The sequence below is a fragment of the Drosophila sulfurigaster genome, chromosome 3, assembly GCF_023558435.1.
Source record: "Drosophila sulfurigaster albostrigata strain 15112-1811.04 chromosome 3, ASM2355843v2, whole genome shotgun sequence".
NCBI classification, from domain to species: domain Eukaryota; kingdom Metazoa; phylum Arthropoda; class Insecta; order Diptera; family Drosophilidae; genus Drosophila; species Drosophila sulfurigaster.
In genome coordinates this window covers 31,205,736-31,230,835 of record NC_084883.1, presented here as the reverse complement: position 1 = coordinate 31,230,835, position 25,100 = coordinate 31,205,736, and the positions used below count along the sequence as shown (strand labels likewise).

General features: G+C 37.9%; 2 protein-coding genes across 2 annotated transcripts in view; both read left to right on the top strand.

Moving 5' to 3' along the window:
- Nucleotides 1-1,741: 1,741 nt before the first annotated feature.
- LOC133844984 (carbonic anhydrase 1) lies at nucleotides 1,742-2,911 on the top strand. Its single transcript, XM_062279284.1, has one exon. The coding sequence runs from the start codon at nucleotides 1,842-1,844 to the stop codon at nucleotides 2,802-2,804; it is 963 nt and encodes a 320-aa protein (XP_062135268.1). The 5' UTR covers nucleotides 1,742-1,841; the 3' UTR covers nucleotides 2,805-2,911.
- An 8,282-nt stretch (nucleotides 2,912-11,193) lies between these two features.
- LOC133843615 (retinal homeobox protein Rx) overlaps nucleotides 11,194-25,100 on the top strand; it is a 30,370-nt gene continuing 16,463 nt past the window's right edge. The window contains exons 1-4 of the mRNA XM_062277245.1: nucleotides 11,194-11,764; nucleotides 12,436-12,585; nucleotides 19,414-20,634; nucleotides 20,698-20,864. Of these exons, the coding sequence (XP_062133229.1) occupies nucleotides 11,440-11,764; nucleotides 12,436-12,585; nucleotides 19,414-20,634; nucleotides 20,698-20,864 (1,863 nt within the window). The 5' untranslated portion in view covers nucleotides 11,194-11,439. The remainder of the gene's footprint in view (nucleotides 11,765-12,435; nucleotides 12,586-19,413; nucleotides 20,635-20,697; nucleotides 20,865-25,100) is intronic.

Here is a 25,100-nt window from a genome sequence, read left to right as displayed (position 1 = left end):
CAAAACGCCCGCGGCAACAAGAACAACACAAATGTGTGGCACCACAGTGCAGCAGCAACAAAAGGAAGTCAACATGAAATATTTGTAACATTTGGCAGATGTCAACGCCTTCTCTTCGTCTCCCTGGGCAAGTGCAAAAAGTCGAGCAGAGCATTGCATCAAATCAAGGCAACAATTTGATGAAACTGTCATAATTGAATCAGACTGAAAGAGAGAGAGAGAGAGAGAGAGAGAGAGAGAGAGCTAGACAGCGGGCAGTTTAAGGACTCTTAAGGACACTCCACCATTTAAATGCATTTCGCAATTTGTGCGTTATTTAATTTGTACTCAAAACGAGGGCGGGGCGGGGGGCGTTTGCTGCCATTCTGATTGCTTTTCATAACTTTATGCTAATCTCGTAGAGTGTCGAATTTCAGTAGCAATTTGTTGCCAGCCCAAAAACTACTACGAAAATTCGATTGCCCAAAAAAAGGACGACACAATCATAATCATAAAAAAGTGGACGGTGAAAAGTTGGCGGCACCTCATTGCGGAGGAGCTGAAAATAATTTCCGCTTTTAATGCTCATTTCGTATTTTGTATACAAAACTAATTAATATCCTTGCGACACCCACCCACAAAATTGCAGTCGGGCTACAGGATATTTGTGCAAGTCATTTCCGTATCTAAAGAGTTCTCCTGCGTTTTAGCATCGCGCGTAATTAATTTATGCAAAAACATACAACAACAACAGCAAAAGCAACGGCAACAACTGCCGAAAATAAATGCAAATAAATTGCAAATTGCGTAAATTTGTTTTTCAAAATAATTAACTTTTCAGCGCATTTAATTACAAATTTTTGGCGAATTGGCGAGAGCAGCTCAACAAGTATTTCGATATGTTAAGCAATTGTACAAATTATATGGAAAACTCTGATTTGACTTGATTAAACCAAAGGTATTTTTTTGTAGGAAAATTTCGATTAAGAGTTTACTAAATGCACTTCTAACAGTCTCTCAACAGTCACCAACAACAACAATAATTTCTTTCAAAGTTCGTACTACTCTTCTTTTGTTTTATATATTCTTCTTCTAAATTATATATTTATAAATTTATCGTAGTTTAAATATGCCATTATACAAATTAATAGCAACAGTCAATACTAATATTTCTATTCAAAATTCTAATGCTCTTTATCGAATCTCTTTAGTAGTCCTCGATTTTTGGTTATTTACATATTTTGCATTAATTAATAGCTAACTTTATATTTAGTATAGTGTTGTTGGGTACATTTTAAAATTTAACATTTTATTTTATTTATTTTTGACCCATGTTTAATTATTTGTTGACACAAAATTTACATATGCTAAACGAATATAGAAAATTAGCGAAGTACGAAGTCTACTCAATAGCATAATTTGTGATATTTATAATTAGGATAATTTAGTTTTCTACTATGACTAAATATTTGTACTACTTTTACTACTATGACTAATTATGTCTCATAGCAAATTAACTGAACTTATGCTTCGTGTTAGCTGTCTTCACATCTTTCATTATTATTAAAAAGTTATACTAAAAGTCTAGCAAGAAAATGTCATTCGAAATCTATTGGAATAGCAATATCTTTTTGCTCTTGTTCCAAAACATAATTCAAGTAATTGTGTATTAGAATAATTCATTTTTCTGCTAAGCATGTCTAAATTTGTTTATTACTCTACCACTGAATTTAAATCAAATAGTCGTATCTTATATGTTAGTAAATCAACTTAGTTCAGAATTAACTATCTCAACAACTCGCTTTGACATTCGAAAATTATACCACAAATATAAAAAGAAAATAAAATTTGAATTATAATCGATGGACAGCATTACAAGTTGGATAAATGGCGACTCCTTTTCTGGCTTGATGCAGAACATAATGCAGTTAAATGTGTATTTGCTGCTCTTTTCATTTGTGGGCGCTTTGTTGGTGCTCTACAACTGTCGTTTATTCTATGAATTGATATGTTGTGTTGATTGTGATGAGCAGCAAGGAGCAGGAGATAGGTTAGTAGATGCACCTGGCTTCGATTATGGCGTCAGTAATGGACCACACACCTGGCAGAGTGCAGACAACAATCAGAGTCCGATAAACATTGAAACATCGGACGCAGTTTTGCATTGCTTCGACAATCCTTTGTTGTGGCTGGGATACGATGTGATGCCCTCGGCCATTCGCCTGCAGAACGATGGTCGAACCTTAAAGCTGCATGCTGCCTATCCAGATGAGATACCCAGCATAGATGGCTGCGATTTGCTGGGCAGCTTTAGCTTCCATGAGATCAGCTTTCGCTGGAGCTGGTATAATGAAACGGGCTCAGAGCACACGGTGGATAACGAACACTTTCCCATGGAGATGCAGTGTCTGCACACGGATGCCACAGATCACAAACATGCCTCGAGTCACGGCATACTGATTGTCTCTTATATGTTTTCTGTATCTACAGAGAATCCTTATTTGGATGTGATCATTCAGCATCTGGTGTCAGTTCAATCAGCAGGCAGGCAAGTGGAGATTCCTCCCTTTCCGCTGCGGTATCTGATGCCCGCCTTCTCAACGGACTTTTACAGCTATCACGGCTCGCTGACTGAGCCACCTTGCCACCGTGGTGCCGAGTGGTTCATCTCGCCCATGTCGTTGGCCATCAGTGAGCGGCAACTGCACGAGTTCCGCAAACTGCGCAATCGCAGCGGAGCTCGCATCTCTCGCAATGCGCGTCCTGTGCAGCCTCTTTGCGACAGAGATGTTTTCTTTAATCGCTATGAATCGCGTAGAAGATAAAGTTTTTAACAAGTTTGTGAATTGTGCTTGTTTGTGAAATTTAACCATGATACGAATTTGTAGCCGGGCTTGCCAATAAAAAGTTTATAAATGCGCTACAGTTCAATCACTGAAGAGAATGTATCTTTGACTTCATAAAAGAGAACTGTCAAATATCGATTGTTTTTTCTCATATCTGTATGAGCTAAGAACAATATCATTTAAATGAGTAGACTAGGGTTATTTCTGTCTTTTCAGCTTAATTAAAAAATTCGTGCTCTGATTTAAACATTAAGATGCATTCAATTTACTTAAGACTTTACAACTTTCTTTAAGGTGTCAATTACTTTTAACTTACACTTCCTATTGTACTTTGGACTTTACAGAAAACAAAAATAAAGCTAATGGCATCTCTCCTAAATACTGTGAATTTTAACCCAATATTAAAATACCAAACGCATCTACGCAAAAAATGTCCAGAAGCAATTTAGTATTTGCATAACAATAATGCGAATTACCATCAATCAATATTGTTGTAAGACAAAAAAAAATTCACCAGTAAAATTTAGTTTTTGGCGCTTTCGATATGCTGTTAAAATTGATAATGTCGAATATGTTTTGTTTAGTAAAGACCTTATAAACATAACCTATATATCTATATCTATAAAGAGTAATCCACATTATTACACGTTTGCGTAGATGTTATACATTCTTGAAGCAAGATTATAATTTGAATTTAAGGATTCGGCATCTAGAATTTTTGTAGAATTTTGATCATGATTTAAGAATAAACCTTATGGGTTTAATTTTTACATTATATAATATTAATTCCACGTTTATTTTTTGTGTATGGATTATTGGCAATAATAAAGTTGAAGACATTTTGTAGAAATTATCAAGAAGTTGTCAAAGGCATAATTTTATTATAATCATAATTTAAATTTATAAAATTTGTGTTAAGCTAAAGAAAATTTAATTAAAATTATTAGATTCCAAGGGCTACTTCATCCCTCACTAGGTCTTATCCAAATCCTTGCCAAACAGCTAATTAGGACGTCTGGTTCAAAGTAAATTTTCCACACAATTTCATCGCATTATAGTTACATTTGCTGTTTGTTGTTGTAGCAGTTATTGCTTGCTTATTTAGTTGTAGTTGTTGTTGTCGTTGTTGTGATTGTTGCTGTTGCTCTTGTTTGTTAGAGTATTTAGAGTCTGCGTTTAGTAATCCACTAATTAAGCAGCGCTGCTTCCACTTTTGGGGGCAGCGTCGGCAACAGCGCCGCAGGATATGGCTCTGCATTCAGTCAGCCATGTGTTAGAATTTCACTGTGTGTGTGTGTGTATGTGTGTGTGTGTCTGCAACCTATAATTGTGTTAGTGCAATGCGGAAACTGTTGCGGACATGTTGTCCCAGCCCGTTGCACGTTATGGCATTGGTTCTGGGCATTTCGAATCGAAATACTGCTTGGGATTGGGCCTCCTGTGGTGACGCACCCTTGTCTCATCTCTCTCTGACCCGCACACACACACACACACTCTCTTACGCACACACACACACTTAAGCAAGCAGAACTGTGATTGTAGCTTCTAATTATCAGTTTGAGACTCGAGCTGGGACTGTGCCAAAGTTCTGTTTAGGAGCAGGAAGCAAGCAAGTTCTCTGGTAATTGCTTTTTATTGGAAGGGACAAGGCAGGATATGCTCTATCCTTCTCTTGACCTTCCTCCCTCCCTCTCTACCCCTCTCCATAAGTAGTCCATTCTGCTTGCTATAATCAGAAACAGGCCAGCTTTTGGGGCACGCAATTTCGCAATTGCAATTGCAATTGCTGCAAATCAACGCTAATGAAATTATACAAACAAATTTCAATGCAGTTCCATTTGTTGTTGTTGGTGTTGTTGCCGTTGCGAAACGGTCAACATTGCATTGACGCATTGGCCAAACGCAATTTGAATGTTTTGAGAACTTAATTGAATTGCAATTTCACAAAATAAAGCGTAATTTTTGGTCACGATTCGCATCGTTTCATTACTATTCGATTTCTTCTTCTCTCTGTTGTTTTGGCTAAATAATTATTGGAATTTATCGGCACAAACCTCGCTGGAAAAATGTTGCCAAAATGTTCACCAAATTTACCAAAATTTGCAATTATAAAATGCATAACTCAATTTATTAATGCAAATGCACGAATTGTTTTTCGCTCAAATTTATGCAAATGATTTAGAAAATGTTTTCATTTTGAAGCGCACACACTAATGAAATTGTTAACAAAGAACACACAACTAATTGTTATCATTTATCCATTGTTGATACATTTTAAATGAATACTAAATAGTCTGCATAATAGACAATCAACTTGCATCTAATCACTGTTAAATTGTTTATCAACGAGTTGAAGTTGCCACAGCGCCGCAAAACCGTCAAATTAGCAACATATTTCCTACAATCTATACTTTGTAAATTATTCATTAAATTCACCAGCGAAATATTTTAATAATGTTTATGCATAATAATTTGTGGCGATTCAATTTTATAAAAAAGGCATTAAATTGAAAATTAACTAAAAAGTTTTACGTTCAATAAATGAGGTGTGAAATGTGGATTATATCAAATTAAAATAATATGGAACTTGTCAAACTGAGTTGTATAAATACGTATACTTTAATCATGTTTAACTTAATAAAGGTTATTCTAGTACTTAAGCCTATAAGTTTCATATTATTCTATTAAAATTTTCGATTTTAAACTCTAGTCTTTATGTAATCTTCCCTTTAAAAATTCTCTTTAAAAGTTAAAACTTTCTCATATGTTATATTTTAGTAAATCACTATAAATCTACATAAACTTGTCTATATATTTTATAAAATTTTCAGATTGTACTTTAACTTTAAGCAGTTTTTAAACTATTTTGATTTTAATTGAGTAAATCACATAATTTTATTTATTAACGAAATGTTTTCTATATATTTTATTTAATCTACAAATGCTCACAAAAAGATGAACAATTCTCTTAAAATATTATCTTTCGATTAAGAAATGTTCAAATGCGTAATTTGAATCAATGAGTCAATAAACTAAAGCTGAAAAGCATTCAAATGTTAAAATGCCGCCTGCTGATGCGTTGTTGCCTCAATCTGTGGCAAGACAAACATATCAATCAACATTCTAATTGAATGTAATTAGAAAAACGCATGAGCTGCCAAATCTTGTGGATGCAACAACAGCAAAATTGTGGCACAGTAGCAGCAGCAGTTGAGCTGAGGCAGCAACAACAGCGACTCACTCGACTCGCTCGCTTGCTTCGTTCATGGAAAATGGCAAGAAAATGAAATTAGACGAATAGAATGACGATGTAAGTGCCATGAAAAGACGTTAAGATGCTCTAAACGGAATGGAGAAGCAGGGAGGGAAGGCAGTGAAAGCTGAAGACGATGCCAAGACGATGTGAATAGCTGCTGCTAAGAGGAAGACGATGATGAAGTTGTGTGTAGTGGTTGCTCAAAATTGAGGTAAATTGCATTTAAGTGTTGCCGCTTTTGCCGTTTTGCCGTTTTCATTTAGCTGCTTGAATATGTATAGAAACCAAGCACAATCTCAAGCTATATAGTTGAAGCTGAAGTAGAAGCTGAAGCTGTGGCTAGATCCGACTTTTGTGCCACGAAAATTGAATGAATAATTGAGAAAACGAGCGCATGATGGCATTAGTGTGTGATTGTATAAGACTCTCAATCTAAGTGTATGTGTGTGTGTGTTGGAAAATTCGCTGCTAATGAATTTTAATTGGTTTTATTAAGGCAGAAAGCTTGTTCAGCTTGCAAAGAGCCAGAGCGAGAGCGAGAGAGAACTGAAGTGAGGCGGCATCATAAATCGCAGTTCACTACTCGCAGTTTGCTTCGTACTTAATTGTTAATCATTAAATATTGTTGCAGCAAAATCAATATGTGTGTGCGGCTGACGATTAATTAACGCCATTTTGTAATTATCTGCGCATTTTTAAACCAATTAACTTTACGCAAGCCGACAAAAAAACAATGAACTTCAAAGCTGATGGCTGAACCTAGAGTTACCCTTTAGTTAGCGCTCCTAAACGCTAGATGGCGCCAACGTTCGTGATTAACTTTCAAAAAGAGCAAAAAATGGAATGCGAAATATAAAATTTTGATTTTAAAATAATTGTGTTCTGATAAAAATTAAAATTTCGTGACAGAGTAAACTTACTAGAAAAGATACATTGAATAGGTTTTTTACTGCTTTATTTTCTTTATTATAAATAAGTAAAGAAAAGTAAACAATTCACATAGCTTGTGTATCATTTTGTTATTTTATGCAACCGAATATAAAATTTTATTTCAATTCTCATTTTTGAGAGATTCGAATTTAAGAAAACTATAATATGTGATCTAATATTATATTAAGTTATTTAAGCATACTTTATAATATATGTTAAAACTAGATGTAAAGACAATACAAAGAAATCGACAACACTAAATAAGTACTATTGCTTTCAAAGTTCATCATATGCATTGCTTCATTACAGTGAAACTATTATTATTCCTTTGTAAAGTATGCAGGGTACTCAAAAAATAATATGTACGTATGAGGCAAACATATAATATAGATGTAAATAAAAATATTAAAATAAATAAAAGGCGCTCTGCTACATCGACTGTCTGTCAATTAATAATGTGCGGTGGCAAACAAATAACTTTAATTGCAAATTGTTATTGCAAAGGCAACAGCACTACGAAAATACCACACACAAGTCAGAAAGGGACAGTTGAGACTCAGAGGAAGAAAGAGAGAGAAAGAGATACAAACGCACACATGGAAATTAATTTGGATAAAAAACTGAACTCATCCCGAGCAGAGCTGAATACAGAGCTCCTCTGTACTTGGTCCTTGCGCTCATCCTTTCTCCCAGCCCCTGGCGCACTTCCTTTTTCAATTAAACGCCACCATTTTCCATTAACGAATTTGCATGCATGTCTATGCTTGTTCGTATGTGTGTGTGACAGTCTGCCTCCTCTCTTTCGCCCACTCTCTGTCTCTCTCTCTTTGCCATTCACACTCTTTCTCATTCACTCGCTGTGTCTAGCTCGCTCACACACACACTCACACATCGTCTCTGTATTTCTATAATAAAATTAAATTAGAAGACCAGAAAATTAAATCATCAAAGCTTGACGTCTGGCGGCAGCGGCTGCTGCTGCCGTTGCCATAGTCTCCTCTCTCTCTGTCTCTGTCTCTCACTCTCCCACACTCTACCTCTCTCTCTCACACATTATAGCAAACACACACACACATGCGCCAGCCAGCGCCGGCCCAATTTGGCAAAGCGACAGTTACGAGTTCATTAATTTCTCAGTCTATTTTTTTTTCTGGGCTTTTTTTTTGCTGTTGCTCAGCGCCAACTTTTGGGTCTGCATCTGCACTTGTGCTCACTGCGGTTAAGAGCGTTTAAACCGCCCACTTCCCTTCCTCTCTCGCTATGCCCAAAAAGAGAGAGTGTGGAGTGAGCAGCATCATAAATTAAATTCTTCATCAACTCAAACTCGTTAAGCGCCAATAAAGTGACAGAGAGTTATTTTCATCACTTTTTCAATGGTCTACCACAAGGTATGCGTGTGTGCGAGTGTGTGTGATAGTATGTGTGTGTGTGTGTGTGTGTGTGTGACTGACAAACTGCGTCGAAGCGCTCACAAATCTGCTCTCTCGATGGTCTGACTCTCTGATGCAGCAGCAGCAACAGCGACTGGTTTAGACCACGCCTTCCTTGAGAGAGAGCGCTAAATTTCGGCTGGAAGGGGTGCGACAAAGAGAGGGAAAGCATTGTGTAAGGTGTGAGAGAGATGTAGAACGAGTCTGCTTAAAAACTGGTTTGATTTGCTGCGCATGCGCAGCCCGATTTGATGTCAGCCAGAAGATAACACTAAGTGCTCCCAGGCTAAGGCTGCAAGACCTTCAAGCCAACTCTTAGCTTGTCACAGCCACAGAGGCAGAGATCATATCACTAATGGAATAGCACAGTGGAAGCGCATTGGAAGCAAAGCTACTGCAAATACATTAAATTAATTCTACACAATTATTACTGTCGGCTTAAGGGAGACTATGGCCACAGCAGCTAAAGCGACAGCCAACGCTTCGTATGAGTAATTTGGCATTAAATGCGCACACAGACGGGCAGGCAGATAGCGAAGCCAACTCAAACATCTCGTCCAACAACAGGAAACTGTGGAAGCCGAGAGGGGAAAAAGATGCCACAGCGCACAGTTGAGGCAACCCCTTAACAGCTTAACGATAAAAGCAAACTAATTAAAAGTACGAAGCAGGAGAAATTGCCACATAATAAAGCAAATTAAAAGCAAATTAATTTAAAACATAGCAATAAAGGGCAAGTGTGGTGGTAGACGACTAACAGATACTCTATAGCGATGCATTTATTAGCGGGTTGCAATGAACAGTCAACATTGAATGTGTATTTATTAGATTATATCGATTTATAAGTGTTTTATGAATCCCTTCTTTAATTTAATGCATTCTTAATGCAGTGTTCAACTTGCACTGCTTTCTGTACTAGATTCACTAGCAGCAAGCAGTGTTGTTTAGGTCTGAACTTTGCACTGCTTTATACGGAATTATCTTGTTATTAAAAATAAGTTTCTCTATCATAAAGCATATATTCTCTGCTTATCAAATGAGTATTTTGAGATTTGTTGGACAGATGAATAATTTAATGAAATATATAATAGCATTATTGAATTTTGTATGAGCAAACAAAATACTCAAACTAACAATGTAAAAGTTGCATTGCTGAATCTTGAAAACTTAAGTGCTATGTTGATTTGAGTACATAAAACTATATTTTATTACAATCTCTAACTTTATATTATAAATGAATAGTGATTGAAAACTTATTTCTATACATGTTGAATTTATTGGTTCAATTGCGTTACAACTAAAATGAATTTTAATACACCTTTTCAGCTTTTTTGCTGGGTATAATAAAACACGTAAATGCTGCGGATGTAGCGCAAATGAAAATGACGCAAGGCGCTTGTCAGCCACACACACACACACACGCAGACACTAGCACCCACACTTACTCACACACACTTTCATACATATTATATATAGATAGATAGACAGATACACACGCCCCAGCAAAGGCAGTCGACGCTCCACTTCAATTAAGCAGCGCGCCAACATGGCAGAACCCAGCCTCTCTGCCACACAGACACACACGAACAGCACATTGCGCTCTCTCACACATACACACACACACACACATGGAGCACATAATTACGTTTGGCAAGCTCGTTATGCGTAAGAATAAACGCACATTAAGAGCTCATTAGTTGGCACAAATCGAATCGCTGGCAAAAGGACCTGGCCAGGATAGCAGAGCACGGAATGGTTGAATGGTTGACTGTCTGCCTGGTTGGCTCCCAGTCAATATCTTCGTCCGTCCGTCCGTCTGTCTCTGTGGCTGTCTGGAAGTCGATGTGTCTGTGTGTTTGTGGGCCTCTGCCATCGCCTGGCATTTTCATTTAACGTGTAATGGAAGATAGCGTAAACGAGCAAATGAGTCGAGTCAAGTGAAATGAAGTGAATTGAATTGGGCTGAAACGAGGCGAACAGCAAAAAAAACCACAACTCATGACAACAGGTAAGTAAACGCTTTCGATATGAGAAACACTAACTAACACTCGCTTCATTGTAACAGCAGATTTAAGTTGATTTCCTCAAGTTGCCAGTTGACGACAAGTTGCAAGTTTTGCTGCGGCGCAATCAGTTTGCAAATTTGTAACAATAGCAGGATATTAACAAAAATCCACTTATGTCGAGAGAGAGTGAGGGTAGAAGAGAGAGTGAAAGAGAGAGGTAGATAGAGAGACAGAGAGAGAGATAGAGGAAGAGAGAGAGTGAGAGTGAGTGTAGAACTGGGGAAGGAAGTTATCAGTTTGTGATGTAATTGTTGGCAATAATCTTGCATCATAATTTGTTGCACACGTACAGAGAGAGAGAGCGACAAAGAGAGCGAGAGAGAGAGAGAGTGCTGTGCTATTAGTTGATGCCACATCAAACAGCTGGCAAACAAAAGTTATCGCCAACTCCACAACACAATGGCACGCGTGCTGGAAGACAACCGACAACTGCCCCATGCCACATCATAACTCAGCGCGCGTGCGCTTGCCTCTCTCTCTCTGTCTCCCATTCCCTCTGTCTCTCATCCCTTTCCATAGACTTCCTCCCCGTTGTGCTCTCTCTCTCTGCAATCCTGCGCAAGCTCCGCCCCTTAACACAAAGACATTCCCAGGTTACGTGCAACCGGTTTCCAATTTGATTCTCGAACTCGAGCTCAAAGCGCTGTCAGCGTCTGTTGAACGTGGCGCGTTGTTTATTGCCAACTCTGCCTTGGCACGGTGCGCTACGGTTGCGGTTGAGTTACGGTTTCGCCTTCGCAAGCAACTGAGCATAGTGTTTGAGAGTAGTGAAAAGTCTCGCTAAGCTAAACGCCGTCGCAAAGTGGAATAACAATTTATATGCAATACAACAAAACAACAATTTACTGTGCTAGTGTGTGTGTGAGTGTTAAGTGAGCTTCAAATATATTCAATTAAATCGCAAAATAACAATAAAGAAATAGTTTTATAAGATGGATATTAAGACAACAGCCGTGACACCGCCCATAGCTGGCAATGTGGATGCCGCTTCGCCTGCATCGCCTGCTTTGGTGACGGGCAGCATGGAGCAACTGCAGCACAATAAGCAAACATTCCAGCACATCTTCGAGCAGCTGGTGCAACAGAGCGGCGGCAATCACAAGCTGGCCCCGAAGCAGCTCGACCATTTGCGTCATCTTCTCGGCAATGTGCGGGATGCCAAGAATCTGCAGTTGATTGTCGAGAAGTTCAAGAATCTGGAGCAGTTCCAGGAGCATTATGCGCATCTGGGCAACAACAACACTGTGATTACAGAGGGTGAGTGGGAAGCGACGGTTTTTTCATTTTCTTGTTGTGCATGTTTAGTTCCCGGAAAGCGTTTGCCATTAAGGATTACCGATTTAATTAACACAAATTGTTGCTGCACATGAAAAAGCAACACACACACAATTGCAATGTATGTTTTATATTGCTGCGTGTTCGCGTTCTTGTTTTGCATTTTGGGGCCGCGTTTGTTTTGACTTATTAACATGCACAATGTGGCTGTAGCCGGCATTTAAAATAATTTGCAAATTATGAACTAATTGCCAAGGCATGCGAACAACTCTCGAATATGAAAACATTTGCAGTTTGTATTTCGAAATTCGTTAAAACTATATTAAGCGATCGACATACGACAAAATAAAAAAAAAATCATTGCCTACTTTTCAGCGCATGACAAACTCTCATTAGAATAAATACACACAACTTATGTGTGTGTGTGTGGCATGTGTCGCTTAGATGCAATTACAGTTTTTAGCTCGTTAAAACTGTAAATAAAGCTCTTCGTGCATGTGAATGTGTGTGTGTGTGCATTTTAATACTTTCAAAATAGCTGACAAATTTGCATAGCTACTGCTGCCGTGCACCTAATTGACTTTCCAAACTGTTGGCAAACAGGCTTTTAATTCATCCAGCTCACTCGCTCCTTTTCTCTCTCACTCTTACAGACAGCGAATTGTCGCTCAAGGACAACGCACGCAAATTTGGCGCTGGCGGTCAAACTTTGACGCCGCGTCACACAATCGACGCGATACTTGGCCTAAAGAATCGCAATGGCCAACAGACGCAGGGCCAGCTGCAAACGGAGGGCAGCGATGGTAAGTTTATGAAGAAATTAATAAATTTTGTTCTTAGGAGAATGAAGAGCAAGTGAGAAAGCTCTGTGACCTACAATTCATATTCAATCAAAGCGAATCAGTGTGAAATCAGAATTATCCTTAAAATATACTAAACTTAGTTTATCAATAAAATACTATGATAGGTAAAAAGCTATATTTGGTATATCCATTAGAGAGAGATTAGAAAATATACCAGATTAATATATCTTAGCATTTAAGATTTTCAACTGATCGCAAGTGAAATTTAAAGAATTATATTGTGTATTCTGCAGTTATTATTTTCTGTAGCATAAATTACGACTTCATATTATAAACTAAATTAGGACTATTCACAAATCAAAAACAAATACTCTATTATTATTTTTATTATTTACGCATTAGCCGGCACATCATCAGCTCAGCTCAGCTCAACTCAGCAGGCTGCCAAAGTGTTTTGCTGATAAGCAAAACTGCAAATCGATTTCAATTACAGTGCAACCTTTTGTGCCAAACAATCAACAAACACAATCGCAAAATTATATTAGCATTTATGTACAATAGCTTTCCACTCTCTCTCTCTCTCTCTCTCTGACTCCCCCTTTGAAGTTGTTATTTGGCCAAGAAGCAGCTAAAAAAAAAACTTGTAACTTGTAACTGGCGAACTGACGAATGCCGGGGCTGCACTTTAGCGCCGCCTTGGCTCGATGCACGACAGCTGATAAGCTTCAAATCAGTCAACGGTAATCGTTAACATGGCCAACAACGGGGATTAGAATGGATGCGAGGGCGTCTTGCCTTTTGCCTATTCTTTGGCCAATTTAAACTTTTATTGCATACATATTTCTTGCTTGGCTTCCAAACAGCTCGTTACCTTGAAGGCTTTTTAACTGGATTATAGTTGGATTTATGCACCGTTGCCAATGCGGTGCCACTCGGCGTCAGGCACACGATTCGCACCCAAAAATACCAAACGAAAAAATGAACGTTGTATCTAATGGATGGCCTAATGCCTCCCCTCTCTTCAGTCTATTCTGTCTCTTCTGGCGGCTCTTTGCCATTTATAATTTATTTCATTTTTGTTTTGATTGCCGAAAAGCGATTGTCGCACGCCCCCAAAACCCATCAACTCGCAACTTGCGAAAAATGGGAGGTTACATTCTATTTTTTGCGATGATTGCGACAACTGATTTCCAAAAGCGTCAGCTTAATAATTTTTTATGTGCATTTCTTGATTGCAAAATGAAAAGGAGTGAATGAAGAGGCGGCAGCAGAAAACAAAAGCAAACGAGTGATATTTAGAATTTTAGGTCGATTGATATGAGATTTCTTATATTTGACACCTAAAAATAAATTAAATTTCATTAGCTTTATACATTTATTAATAAAATCGGAATAATTGACACCAAAGAAGTGAACTTAATTTATTCAATAGTTTTGGAACATTTAAAAAAAATACATTTATTTAGTAAGTCCCACTTTTTTGGAGTAATAAAATTTAAAAATAAAATGTTTTAGAGTCACCCAAAGATGTATGCAAAAAAAGTTTTTATATAATTATACGATTGTTATTTCTTATATATTATATATTATTATAATTTAAATGGTCTTGAAAATTGTTGTGGCAACTCAACCATTAATACAAAAATTACATTAATTTTATTACAATTGAGGAATATAAGTTTAACAAGAAATTTATTATAAATTATCTTTGGATCTTAAAACATATTTTTAAGCGTTTGCTTAACTAATCCGTAAATGAGTTTCTTACAAAGATCTTCCTGCTATTTTGCCTTGAAACCCACTTGTTTCCTTATTGATTTGAAAATAACGAAGACAAAAAGAAGACGAAATCAATTAAATAAGTAGCAATTAATTCAATTAAAGCGCCAAGTCGAAAAAGTTGTCCAATGAAAGACAAAACACAGAAACGACACCTGCGACAGCAATAATAAAAACAAAACAACAGCAGCAACAGCAATAATAGCATCAACAACAACAACGAGAGGAATAAAAGCGACAATAAAGTGAGCAAACAAAATGGTTTTGTGCAAAAAAAAAGCGCAGGTTAAATGGCCGCAAATTAATTAGAGGCAAGCAAATAAACCGGCTAAGTTGCAAGTGGTTAACAGGGAGAGAGAGAGAGAGGAGGTGGAGGAGTGCTAAAAGGGGGGCAAGGAGGTGGGGCATTAAAGCCAGCCAAACCGGACTGATGCCTACAAAGTCATAATCATAATTAAACTGCGGCTAGACACAAGCTGTCAAAAAGCATTTAAACTGACAGCTGGCTGAGGTGGCGTCAAGCGAGCAAAGCAGAGAAGGAGAGAGGAGATGCAGGTAGAAGTGGAGAGGGGGGGAAGGAGAGTGGGAAGAGAGACGTGCTCATTAAACGCATAAAAGCGTTGGCTGCACAAGTGCATTAGGCGTCAATAAGTGATGTGAACTGAGTTGAGTTGAGTTGAACTGCATTATTAAAGATCAAGATAAACAGAGCTCAAAAAGAGCGAGAGCTAAAAAGAGAAAGAGAGAGAGAGAGCGAACCCGATTGATTCATCCATATTCACATTCACATTCACATTCACAGAGTTGACGCGGCATTAAATTGAGCATTAAGTCGCTTTAATGATTTTAATGCGTGTCCGAAGCGAGCTAAACGCGCGTCGGTGTTGCGGCCTGTGGATTGCGGCTTGCGGCTTATTAGCCGCTTTTGTTGCCACATATATAACAACAACAACAACAAGAGTAACAACAGCAACAAGAGCGACAACAACAATGCGAGCCACCTCAATCCACTTCACTTTAACACGCTTGATTGACAGTTTTGTTTATGGCTTGTTTCGTTTTTTGATATGAGCTCGATATCTCGTGTATCTTGCATCTGAGAGTATCTCAGTATCTTTATATCTCGTTTCGTTTTGTATCTTTCTGCGTTGCGCCTGCGCCGGAAGATGTTAAGCACATTTTACATGAGTTTGTGCATTTCCTATACCTGTTGCCGACAAATGACGAGCATAAGCCGAACTTGTTTTCGGCTAATAACATTTCAATTAGGCCGCCGCCTAATGGCCTGAACCGAGGAGAAACTGTCAAATCATCTGAGTGACGCGATTAACGTCAATTTGTCCTTAACTTTACTTCTTACTACACAAAATACTCGCAGCTCATATTGCCGCAAATTAGAGCACAACCAGAACACTTTGTCTATTGTTTAGGCCAACAAGCATCTGTTTTATAGGCGGACCACGCTCAATTAGCCGTAACCAAAAACTCATCTTGTCTTGTCTTGTCTTGTCAGTAGCTGGCTTAATTTGAACCTTTTAACATTTCAACTTGCCCGTTTTTGTGTTGTGTTGCGTGGTTCACAATTTGTTAACAACCCAATATTTCCAGCTGCCAACTTTAATTGCCACAGCTAATGGCCCAATAGACAATTTCATATTTAAATTCAAATTCAAAATCATTTCTTAATTGAACTGTCGATCAGGCAATTTGCTGCTTTTTTTCTTTATTTCGAATCTATGAATGAATATCTAAAATTCAACGAAGACTTTCACATGTGATAGCGGAACGAATGTTGTTTCATTTTAAGTGTAATTCAATTCATTCACTATTCGATTATGCTGCAATTTCTTTTCATTATAAATAGAGCAACTCTTAGTGCGTCAATAATATATTTTAATTGATATTAAAATGGCATAATTAAAATTCATTAATTGAAATAATTGCAAATTAAATTTTTGCAAATTTGTTAAGCAAAGATTAATAATACTTTTTGCGTCAAGGCCAGCTTATTTATGTGGGTTTTATAATAAGCTCATAATTATAATTTAAGCTACAAAAGCTTAAGCTATAAATGCCAGAAATACCACTAATACTTGTTTGTAAACAAGTAAGAAAAATACAGTCAATTTACAAAAAATAATAAATTAATTTACGACATTAAAATGATAAAAAGATTCTAAAATATACCAACAGCTATAGCGGCTTACTATTGCTATCAAAATATACCATAGAGTAAAAAATATACTATATTGTGAACTAAAGTAATTAATACCCGACACCTGCAGACGGTTTTTATCTTATACAATTTTTAAGTTATTCATCTGATCGTATCCAAGCTTTGAGAAATCATAAAGAATAGAAAAGAATCATATTCATAACTTTTTAAACGTTTTACTTAGAAACTTTATACATTTTTAGTATGTATTACATTTCTTCCTTATTTGTGAGAAATATTTATGCATTGTAAATTTTGTTTCTAACTTTGCATTTTTAAATTTCAAAATTTGTTAGATACACATATGATTTATATATCAGCCACCTTTTTTTGGTATAACGATGACTAAAATATTACTCAAAATATTGACTTACTTGTTGCAATTATTTATCTATTGAAAATTGTGTTCCAAAGGTAAAGTTAGGAAAAGAAATAAAGTCATTAGAAATCTGTTGGTTATGCGAATAATATGAGAAGACAGCTAACTGGCACGTGTGAACAAAGTTTTAGGCTAAATTGAAATTGAAGGCTTCTTTTTAGCTGCTGTGTGGATATTCACATGCGACTTCATTCATTCATTCACTTCGCAGTTCTTGTTTTTGTTGTTGTTGTTGTACTCGAAGTTGCTCATTTCGGTCTCAAGCTCACGCAATTAACTCACGCACTCGGTGTGGGCTTCGTTCGCAGTCTGAGCTCGAGTCCGGGTCTTGGGTCTGAGATTGCGGCTACTGTGGCTCTGCACCTCATGTGGCGCCTTCACGCCTTTTAAATGGTATTTTCTATTATTTATTATGATTATTATTATTATTATTGTTGTTGTTGTTGTTATTGCCTTTGCCATTGCCTTTGTGCTACCTCATTTGTGTCTGTCTTGATGCTTGATGCTATCTCGCTCGCTAATGTTTTGTCGAATTTCTTTGTGTAAAGTTTTCAAGTTTAATTTCATTAACGCCACAGTGGCTCAAAATAAAATGCATGCGGTGCGTGTAAATTTCGATTGATTGCTGCAAAACGCAGCTGAGGTTAATTCAGGCCATTTACAGCCGATGTGTTTATGCTTAATTAGCCAAATATTTGACCCAATTAATGTCTGGAAAATTGTGTGAGACAGAGAGAGAGAGAGAACTGAGAAAATCAATAGAGAGACAAGAACTAAATTCTAGTCAGTTCACTAGCCGCATAATTATTGGCCATTTGTGCCAGACATAATTACATTAGACAATCGCCAGAGTTGAATGATTTCTCGTTTTCGATTCAAATGGGGAGTTTATGTAATCGAACTGATAGTTCAGTCTCTCTCTCGCTGTGTACATGCAAATTAAATCCAACTTGGGCTACATCAAAAAGCAATTACACAAAAGACTATCAAATAATTACAGATATTCAGATATTTTGAGGGCAACTCGATTGCTGCCTGCCTCTCTTGGAAAAGCCAATTTAACACAGAAATTGAATTTGGTTACACAAAAACAAAAGCAGTTCGAGTTCACACAGCAAAAGTCAGTGCAAACAGTAACCACCCACTTGCCTCTCTTCCTCCTCACTCCTCCCCTTCTCTGGCAACTTCAACTCGGCGACAACTAATGACTTCCTTGCATGTCACGTGATATGTGCAAGCGGCAGCAACAACAACGAACGGCGAACGGCAGTCGGCAGTCGGTACGCCCATTAGAGCCAAATACCTATTGCCACGCCCCCCTATCCACTACTATTTAGTTCCAACTCAACTCATCCTAGTTGACACCCAGACTTTTGGCCTTCAGACGCCCCCATTTGGGGGCCTTTCTCAGAATTTTTATTGCCGCACATTGTAAATACGAGGCGACTAATTGAAAGCCGTTTATTAATGGGGCAGCCAACAGGTAGGGGGGTAGTTGAGGTTATTCCTCATTTGAGGGAGGGGTTGAGGGAACGGGTTGGATGGGGTGCGCTTAAATAACACATTGTTATTACCGAGGCAGGCTTTTAACCACATGGGCAGCGACAGCTTTATGACTTGGCCAACTGTCTAATTAAAATCTAATCAGTCCTGCAGCAATGCTTTTGCTGACAGTTTCCACCAGTCGTCAGCGTACACTGTGCTACATGATTCGATTATGTAACTAATATACAACTAATGAGCCGTAACTAAAATACAATATAATGGTTGACATGAAGCTGCGACAGCTAAGGAAAGCAAAGATATAATAATAATAGTAGTTTTACCAATGGCGATAATTCAATGTATTGAATTTATTTATGTTTATTTTTAGCATTTTATTATTTTGCACTTTCATTATGTAGTATTTAGATTTTAGCCACGCTCATTTTCGCCCCTTTCAAATCGAAATATAGCGAACAGAAAGCGTAATTTCAAAGATAGAGTCGATTATTGATACATACAAAAATAACCAATTTCTTAAGGACTCCAGATAATTTAGTTACAATCAGAGAGAAATTGTAAAAGGTATTTAAGAAATAATTTTATTTGGTATATTATCTGGTATATTATAACTACTTTATCGATATACCAATTAAAGTCTTTGGTATAATGTCTACCGCAATGACTTATAATATTCAGTGTAGATTTCAGTATTTTTTAAGAATAATAATAATACCGCATAGTTTAGCATTTATAGAAAATAACACACTCGACTGTAGCTTTCTTATTTGTTTAGAAAGTATATAAAGGCCTGTCACATATAATTATTAGCCGATTTTCGAATGTTTTATACTTGTCCGTTATTTTATCACTAAGTCACTTAAATTATCAATTTATTATTTACATATTTAGTATGTATTTAAGTACAAGCGCATTACTAACTTGGACTCACTTTCATTCCCTTTAATTACAGGTGATGGCGATGGCTCGATGGTCGACGACGATGCCACCGACTTGCGATGCAACATGTCGCTGACGCAGCTGCGCAACATGGACAACCACATGGCCAGCATGCTGCAGCAGCACGCCAAGAACGGGCTGAGCTACGGTCCACCGACTCCGGCAGCGCCACCGCCGCCCACACAGCCACCAGCTGGTCATCATCATGGCGGCATGGCGGGGCATCCCCCATTTGGCTACCACAATGCCTTTGGATTCACCCAGAGTCACAGTCACGCTCACAGTCACGGTCACAGTCATCACAATCACGGTCATGGTCATGGACATGGCTATGGACATGGACAGGAGGATGCAGCGGGTAATTACCTGAGTTCCATGCACCAAATGGTCGAGGCCAATCAATTGCAGCCGCCGCCGCCGCAGTCGCTGGCAGCGGGCGCCGGAGTGCAGGGAGTGACGGTGGCGCCACCGCCGCCTGGCGCCTATGGCAGCCACCAGCAGCATTTGGCGGCGCTGGCTGCGCATGCGCAAGAGCAGCACAACAAATATGCCAAGTCATCGCCGACAACACCAACGGCTGCGGCCGTCGCTGCTGCTGCGGCTGCTGCCGCTGTCGGTGGCAACTATTTCGTGCCGGATGCTTCGACTGGCTCCACAGCAGCAACAGCGGCTGGAGCAGCGGGAGGAGTCCAAGGGGCAGGGGCAGGAATGCGCGACTACGATGAGCGTTCAATGTCCTCGAATAGCGAACTAGATGAGGATGAAGATGATGCGGCAAAGCTGCAGAGCGATTGCAACATTGATGTTACTTCGCCGCCAACTCCGCGACCCCCCAACAACAACAATAATAATAATAACAATGGAAGTGTTGTTGTTGTTGGCTGCAAGCGAAAAGCGGGTGCCGCCTCCGCCTACTGTGATGATAATGAGCCGAAATTAGCCAACGGCCAGCAACAACAACAGCAGCAGCAGCAGCTGGGCAATTACAGCATCAGAGCGCGCAGTCTGGACGAAGTGCAGCAACAGCAACAACAACAGCAGCAGCAGCAACACTTTCAGCACGACTATCGCAACAGCAATAACAACAACAGCAATAACAACAACAACAACAATCAAGCGGAGCATGTGGACAACGACAGTTTGGTCAACGGCAGCTGTGCCTCCAGCGAGGATCTCAATCAGACCAACAACAGCGAACAGGGCGAGAAGATCACATCCGGCAGCGACGATGAAGGTGAGTCTAAGAAATCTTTCTTCATTCACTTTTCAACTCAAGGATTGCCTTCGTCCTAAGCAGGTCAGGACGATAACTGCGCCAAGAAGAAGCATCGACGCAATCGCACCACATTCACCACATATCAACTGCATGAGCTGGAGCGTGCCTTTGAGAAATCGCATTATCCCGATGTCTATTCACGCGAGGAGCTCGCCATGAAGGTGAATCTGCCCGAAGTGCGTGTTCAGGTGAGTTATCCACATCCAAATCCGAATGCGAATCCGAATCCAAAACCGAGCAAAAGTTGCCTGACATTGGCTAATTGTGCAATCAACGTGTCGGACACGTCTGTCTCTGAGCCACACAGAGCCCCAGAACCGGAAATTAAACAATTTCCTTTTGCTATTTATTTTAACGAAATTAAGTTGTGCCAACTAAGCGCCCTACATCCCCCCCTCAGTATCTTCTCCCTCCATCAGCTGCCGTTGTCTGCCAGTTGTTAACATGTTTGGGCTAACTTGACAAGGATTTCTGCTCAACCAACACAACATATAGTAACACACCACTCATAGATAAGGGCTTGTAACTCGTTGTGCTCACATGAATAATTTGCTGCATTTATTTCTTGCCAGCAGCTTTCGTCACTTGCAATTTACATTGCTGTGCAATTTACGTCACTTACTAAATAAAGTACAAAACTGTCTAATCGCTTGCGATGTGAACGGCTTTCTTCACTAAGTATTAACAATAATAAAAATATTTTGAACGTTTTAGTATGCGAATGTATGTTTATAGAGAAGAACAATAAAAGTACAGACGAATTTGATCTGTTCTACTTTTCTTGGCTTCAAAACCATTTAGGAAATATTATGTACAATTTTAAGGAAAAGTATATCTTCAAAAAAAACATCATAAATCTCAAAACTAACTATTGGCTCATCTTCTTCATACCTCTCTTATTAATCATCATATTATCATAACGCAGCTTGAAAATATTTATCAAGGAACATAGTATAATATAAATTTGTTATATAAAAAACTTTTGTATTAAACAATGTTTTTAATGCCAGAAATAATTGTGATTCTTCAAAAAGGTTGCACTAAAATAGTTTGATTCTCTTCTCTAAATATTAGCCACATATCTGTATTAACTTTGCATTGATATTAAGCATCATGTTTGTCTTCCTTAGTTCCCTTTCGCTGAAAATAATATATTTCGACAGAAAGCTTAAAAATTCTGCAATATTATTTACAGCTAAGTTAATATGAATTCCTCAACATAATATTTCTAAAAAAAAAAATTTAGTTTTGCATGAACAAACTCATTTCATTCCTAGTAAAAATCAAAACAGAAACGTATACGTAATATCTTATTTTAATCACAAATTATGTGTTAATTTAATAACACTTACTTGAACATTATAAAGTGTTTTTAAAATCTCTTAAAGAAGAAAACAAACTAAAGTTTACGTGTATATTCAATCTATGTTTTTAACTATGTTTTTATACCAGATATAATATGGGTTCTTCAAGAAAGTTTCTCAAAAATGTTTTGATTCTCTTCTCTTCATAAAAATGTTATATACATTTTCTATTCAATGTTTTTGTTGAATATGGTCTCAACAATTATTGTTAATTCCAGAAGACCGCAATTATATACCTTAATCGTTAGTTCTAATTTATGAAACTTAATTAATACCATTTGTTTCCGCATTATGCGGAAGTTAATAAGAATTTGTATATATTATATATAAATCAAATTGAAATTCGATAATTATAGATAACAAATATTTTCCCTTTGAAACCATAAGCAGCCGATTGCAGTTAAGTAATTATCCATTGAGTATGCTTCAAATTTCGACACCCAGTCGTATCATTAATCCTAAATCATATCCGGTTACATGCGAGCGGGAGAATAAGTAACTGCTGTTTGTTTTCCTTATCGATTTGATATCGTTAGCTACTGATTGTACTTTAGTCACTTGCCATCATAGAAACCGCTTTCAGTTCGCAGTGCAAAGTGCTTTGCTTGCTTGCTTTCTCCTCGTTTCCCCTTTCCCCTTTCCCAATTCCCATTTCCCCTTCACCAGCTCCAATCCCATTCGATTTGTTTAACAAACTCCAGCACAAAAACTTTCCGAGGCAGAGAGACAAAAAGTGCCATAACTTTCTTTCAGTGCATATTAAAATTTATGTCTCAATTGCGAAATGACAATGCAGGCCAAAAGTTAGTCGCAAGAGAAAGGGAGTAAGACGAAGAGGGGGGGGAAAGGCATTTATGCTGAGGAAATAATGCACTTTATGAGACTGTGTGCCTTTTGCCTGGAGCACAGCAGAGCGGGGCGGGGCAGCAGGCGATGCATGTCTGGCAGCCATTCGTTTCGGGTGGCAAATTGCGACGTTAACGGGCGGGGCGCCTCGTAAATTCCTTTCACAGCGGTGTAGCATAAAAGACGCCTGTTTGGCCCCCACGAAAAGCAATCGGAGAAGCCAATAAAAAATACTCGAAAAAAATTAAAAAGGAGCAAACGCGTTAAAGGACAAAGTAGAACTAGGCGCGAGTTGTATTGAAGGGTTCGAGTGGCATGAACCATCTAATTGCAGTGGACCAGACTGACTTGGCATAGTTTTTATGTGTTATTCTAAGCCATAAAGTGCAGTAGAGTGCAGAGAGAAGGTAGAGAGGAAGGGGAGGAGGTGGAACGTCGGTTGAGGACAATATCAAATTTCATGAATTCGTTTCCTCAGACGACAAATCATTTTTATTGACTAAACATTATCGTGCCGCAACGTTGCAACGTTGGCGACACTGTCTGCGGCCTGGCAACACAAATGTATGCACATAAATAAATAAATAAACAAATACAGAACTATATAAATGTATATGTATATGTATATGTATATGTATATGTATATAAACGAAATACAAAAGTAATGAACGAAAATCGCATACAAATTTCTTGCACCGACGGCGCTGCGATTTATCAGCGTTTTTCTAGATGGTCGTACGGCCCTCATGTGTCACTTTGTCAAATTGACACGAATTCAAATTATGCCACAAGCCCAGCCACCCACCCAAGCTACCCTCTCCCTCCCCTCCCCTTCTCTCATCCCTTCGTTACACCCCTTTTGGCAAAGCACTCTCAGAATTCCAACTGCGCTGCGTTTCCCCCAAAATAAAAAAAGTTTAACTCGTTTTTTCGATTTAGTGGGCACATTTTTGTTGGGGTGCTTCCCCCACTTTGCAAATGTGTATGTGTGTGTGTGTGTGTGAATGTATGTGTGTAATCGTATTTGCGGTTAGTTTGCATGAAGTTCTAGTTATCGTTACGGGCTGGGAAATTGCTTGGTGTGCAACTCGTTGAAGGTGGAAATTTGTTTTGATTAAGTTTGCACACACACACACACACACAACAACAACTGAGAAGAAGTCGGAGAGTAAAAATGAAGGAAAAATAAGAAAGCACAGCACGAAAATATAATACACTGACTAAGAGATAAATTAGACCAGAGAAGATAAAAACATTATTCTTGAACACACAAATTTATTTTAAAAATATACCTGCTAAATTGCATACTTAAAATTTAATTTTATTAGTATTTAGCACAGCTTTTAAATATGCATATATTTGTGATGGAAAAAAGAGAGAAAATGCTTGCTTAGAAAATTTTAAATAAAAGAAAATAATGAAAAGAAAAATTGTAGAAAACAACTTTTATGATATCTTTTCTTATCTTAGAAAATTGTAAGTTCTTAAAATAAATAATACAGATACATAAAGTAATACATCAACCCATTTTTTTGGAACTTTATAAACTTGAAACTAATGCAAAATATCCCATCAAAAATATAATTAGTATTGATAAAACTCTATTGAACTTTTATATTTTCAAAATAAATCGAAAAAGAAAAACAATACTCATCTTTGTTACACCTTAGATATAATAGGACATATTGAACTTAAATGAAAACCATTCTAATATTTCAATAGCTAACAAAGCTAGTAAAGTTTAAGCTTTAGTTTATTGCTAGTACCTCAAATATAATATTAGTGTGTTTCTCTTTGCATTTAATATTTTGCATTATTTTTAAAACAAAGAAAGAATATGAAGCTCTCTCTCTCCCTCTCTCTTCAATTTATTTTTTATATTGTAAAATCAATTTTCACATAAGCAAAAAATATATAATTCTGTTGATCCGCACAAATAGTTGAATACTCTTGTCATTCATAGGGCATTAAAAGCTATACCAAGTGAGTTGTTTCTTGGCCAACTCAGAGCGCAGTCAGAACTCAAACTGAAACTCAAACTCAAACCCGAATCCGAATCCGAGACCGAACTCAACCCACAACCGAAGCGTGGAGTCAGTCAATCAGTTGAGTTCAGTACAGTTCAGTTCAGTTCAGTTAAGTTTGGTTGGAAGAAGGCAGCTGGCAATACAATTTCTTCGTTTAGATGAGTTCATTTTGGATTCTATTTCTGAA

Bases quoted from the DNA above. Each gene is read 5' to 3' on its own strand.
- LOC133844984 (XM_062279284.1), top strand. From the start codon at position 1,842: ATGGACAGCATTACAAGTTGGATAAATGGCGACTCCTTTTCTGGCTTG.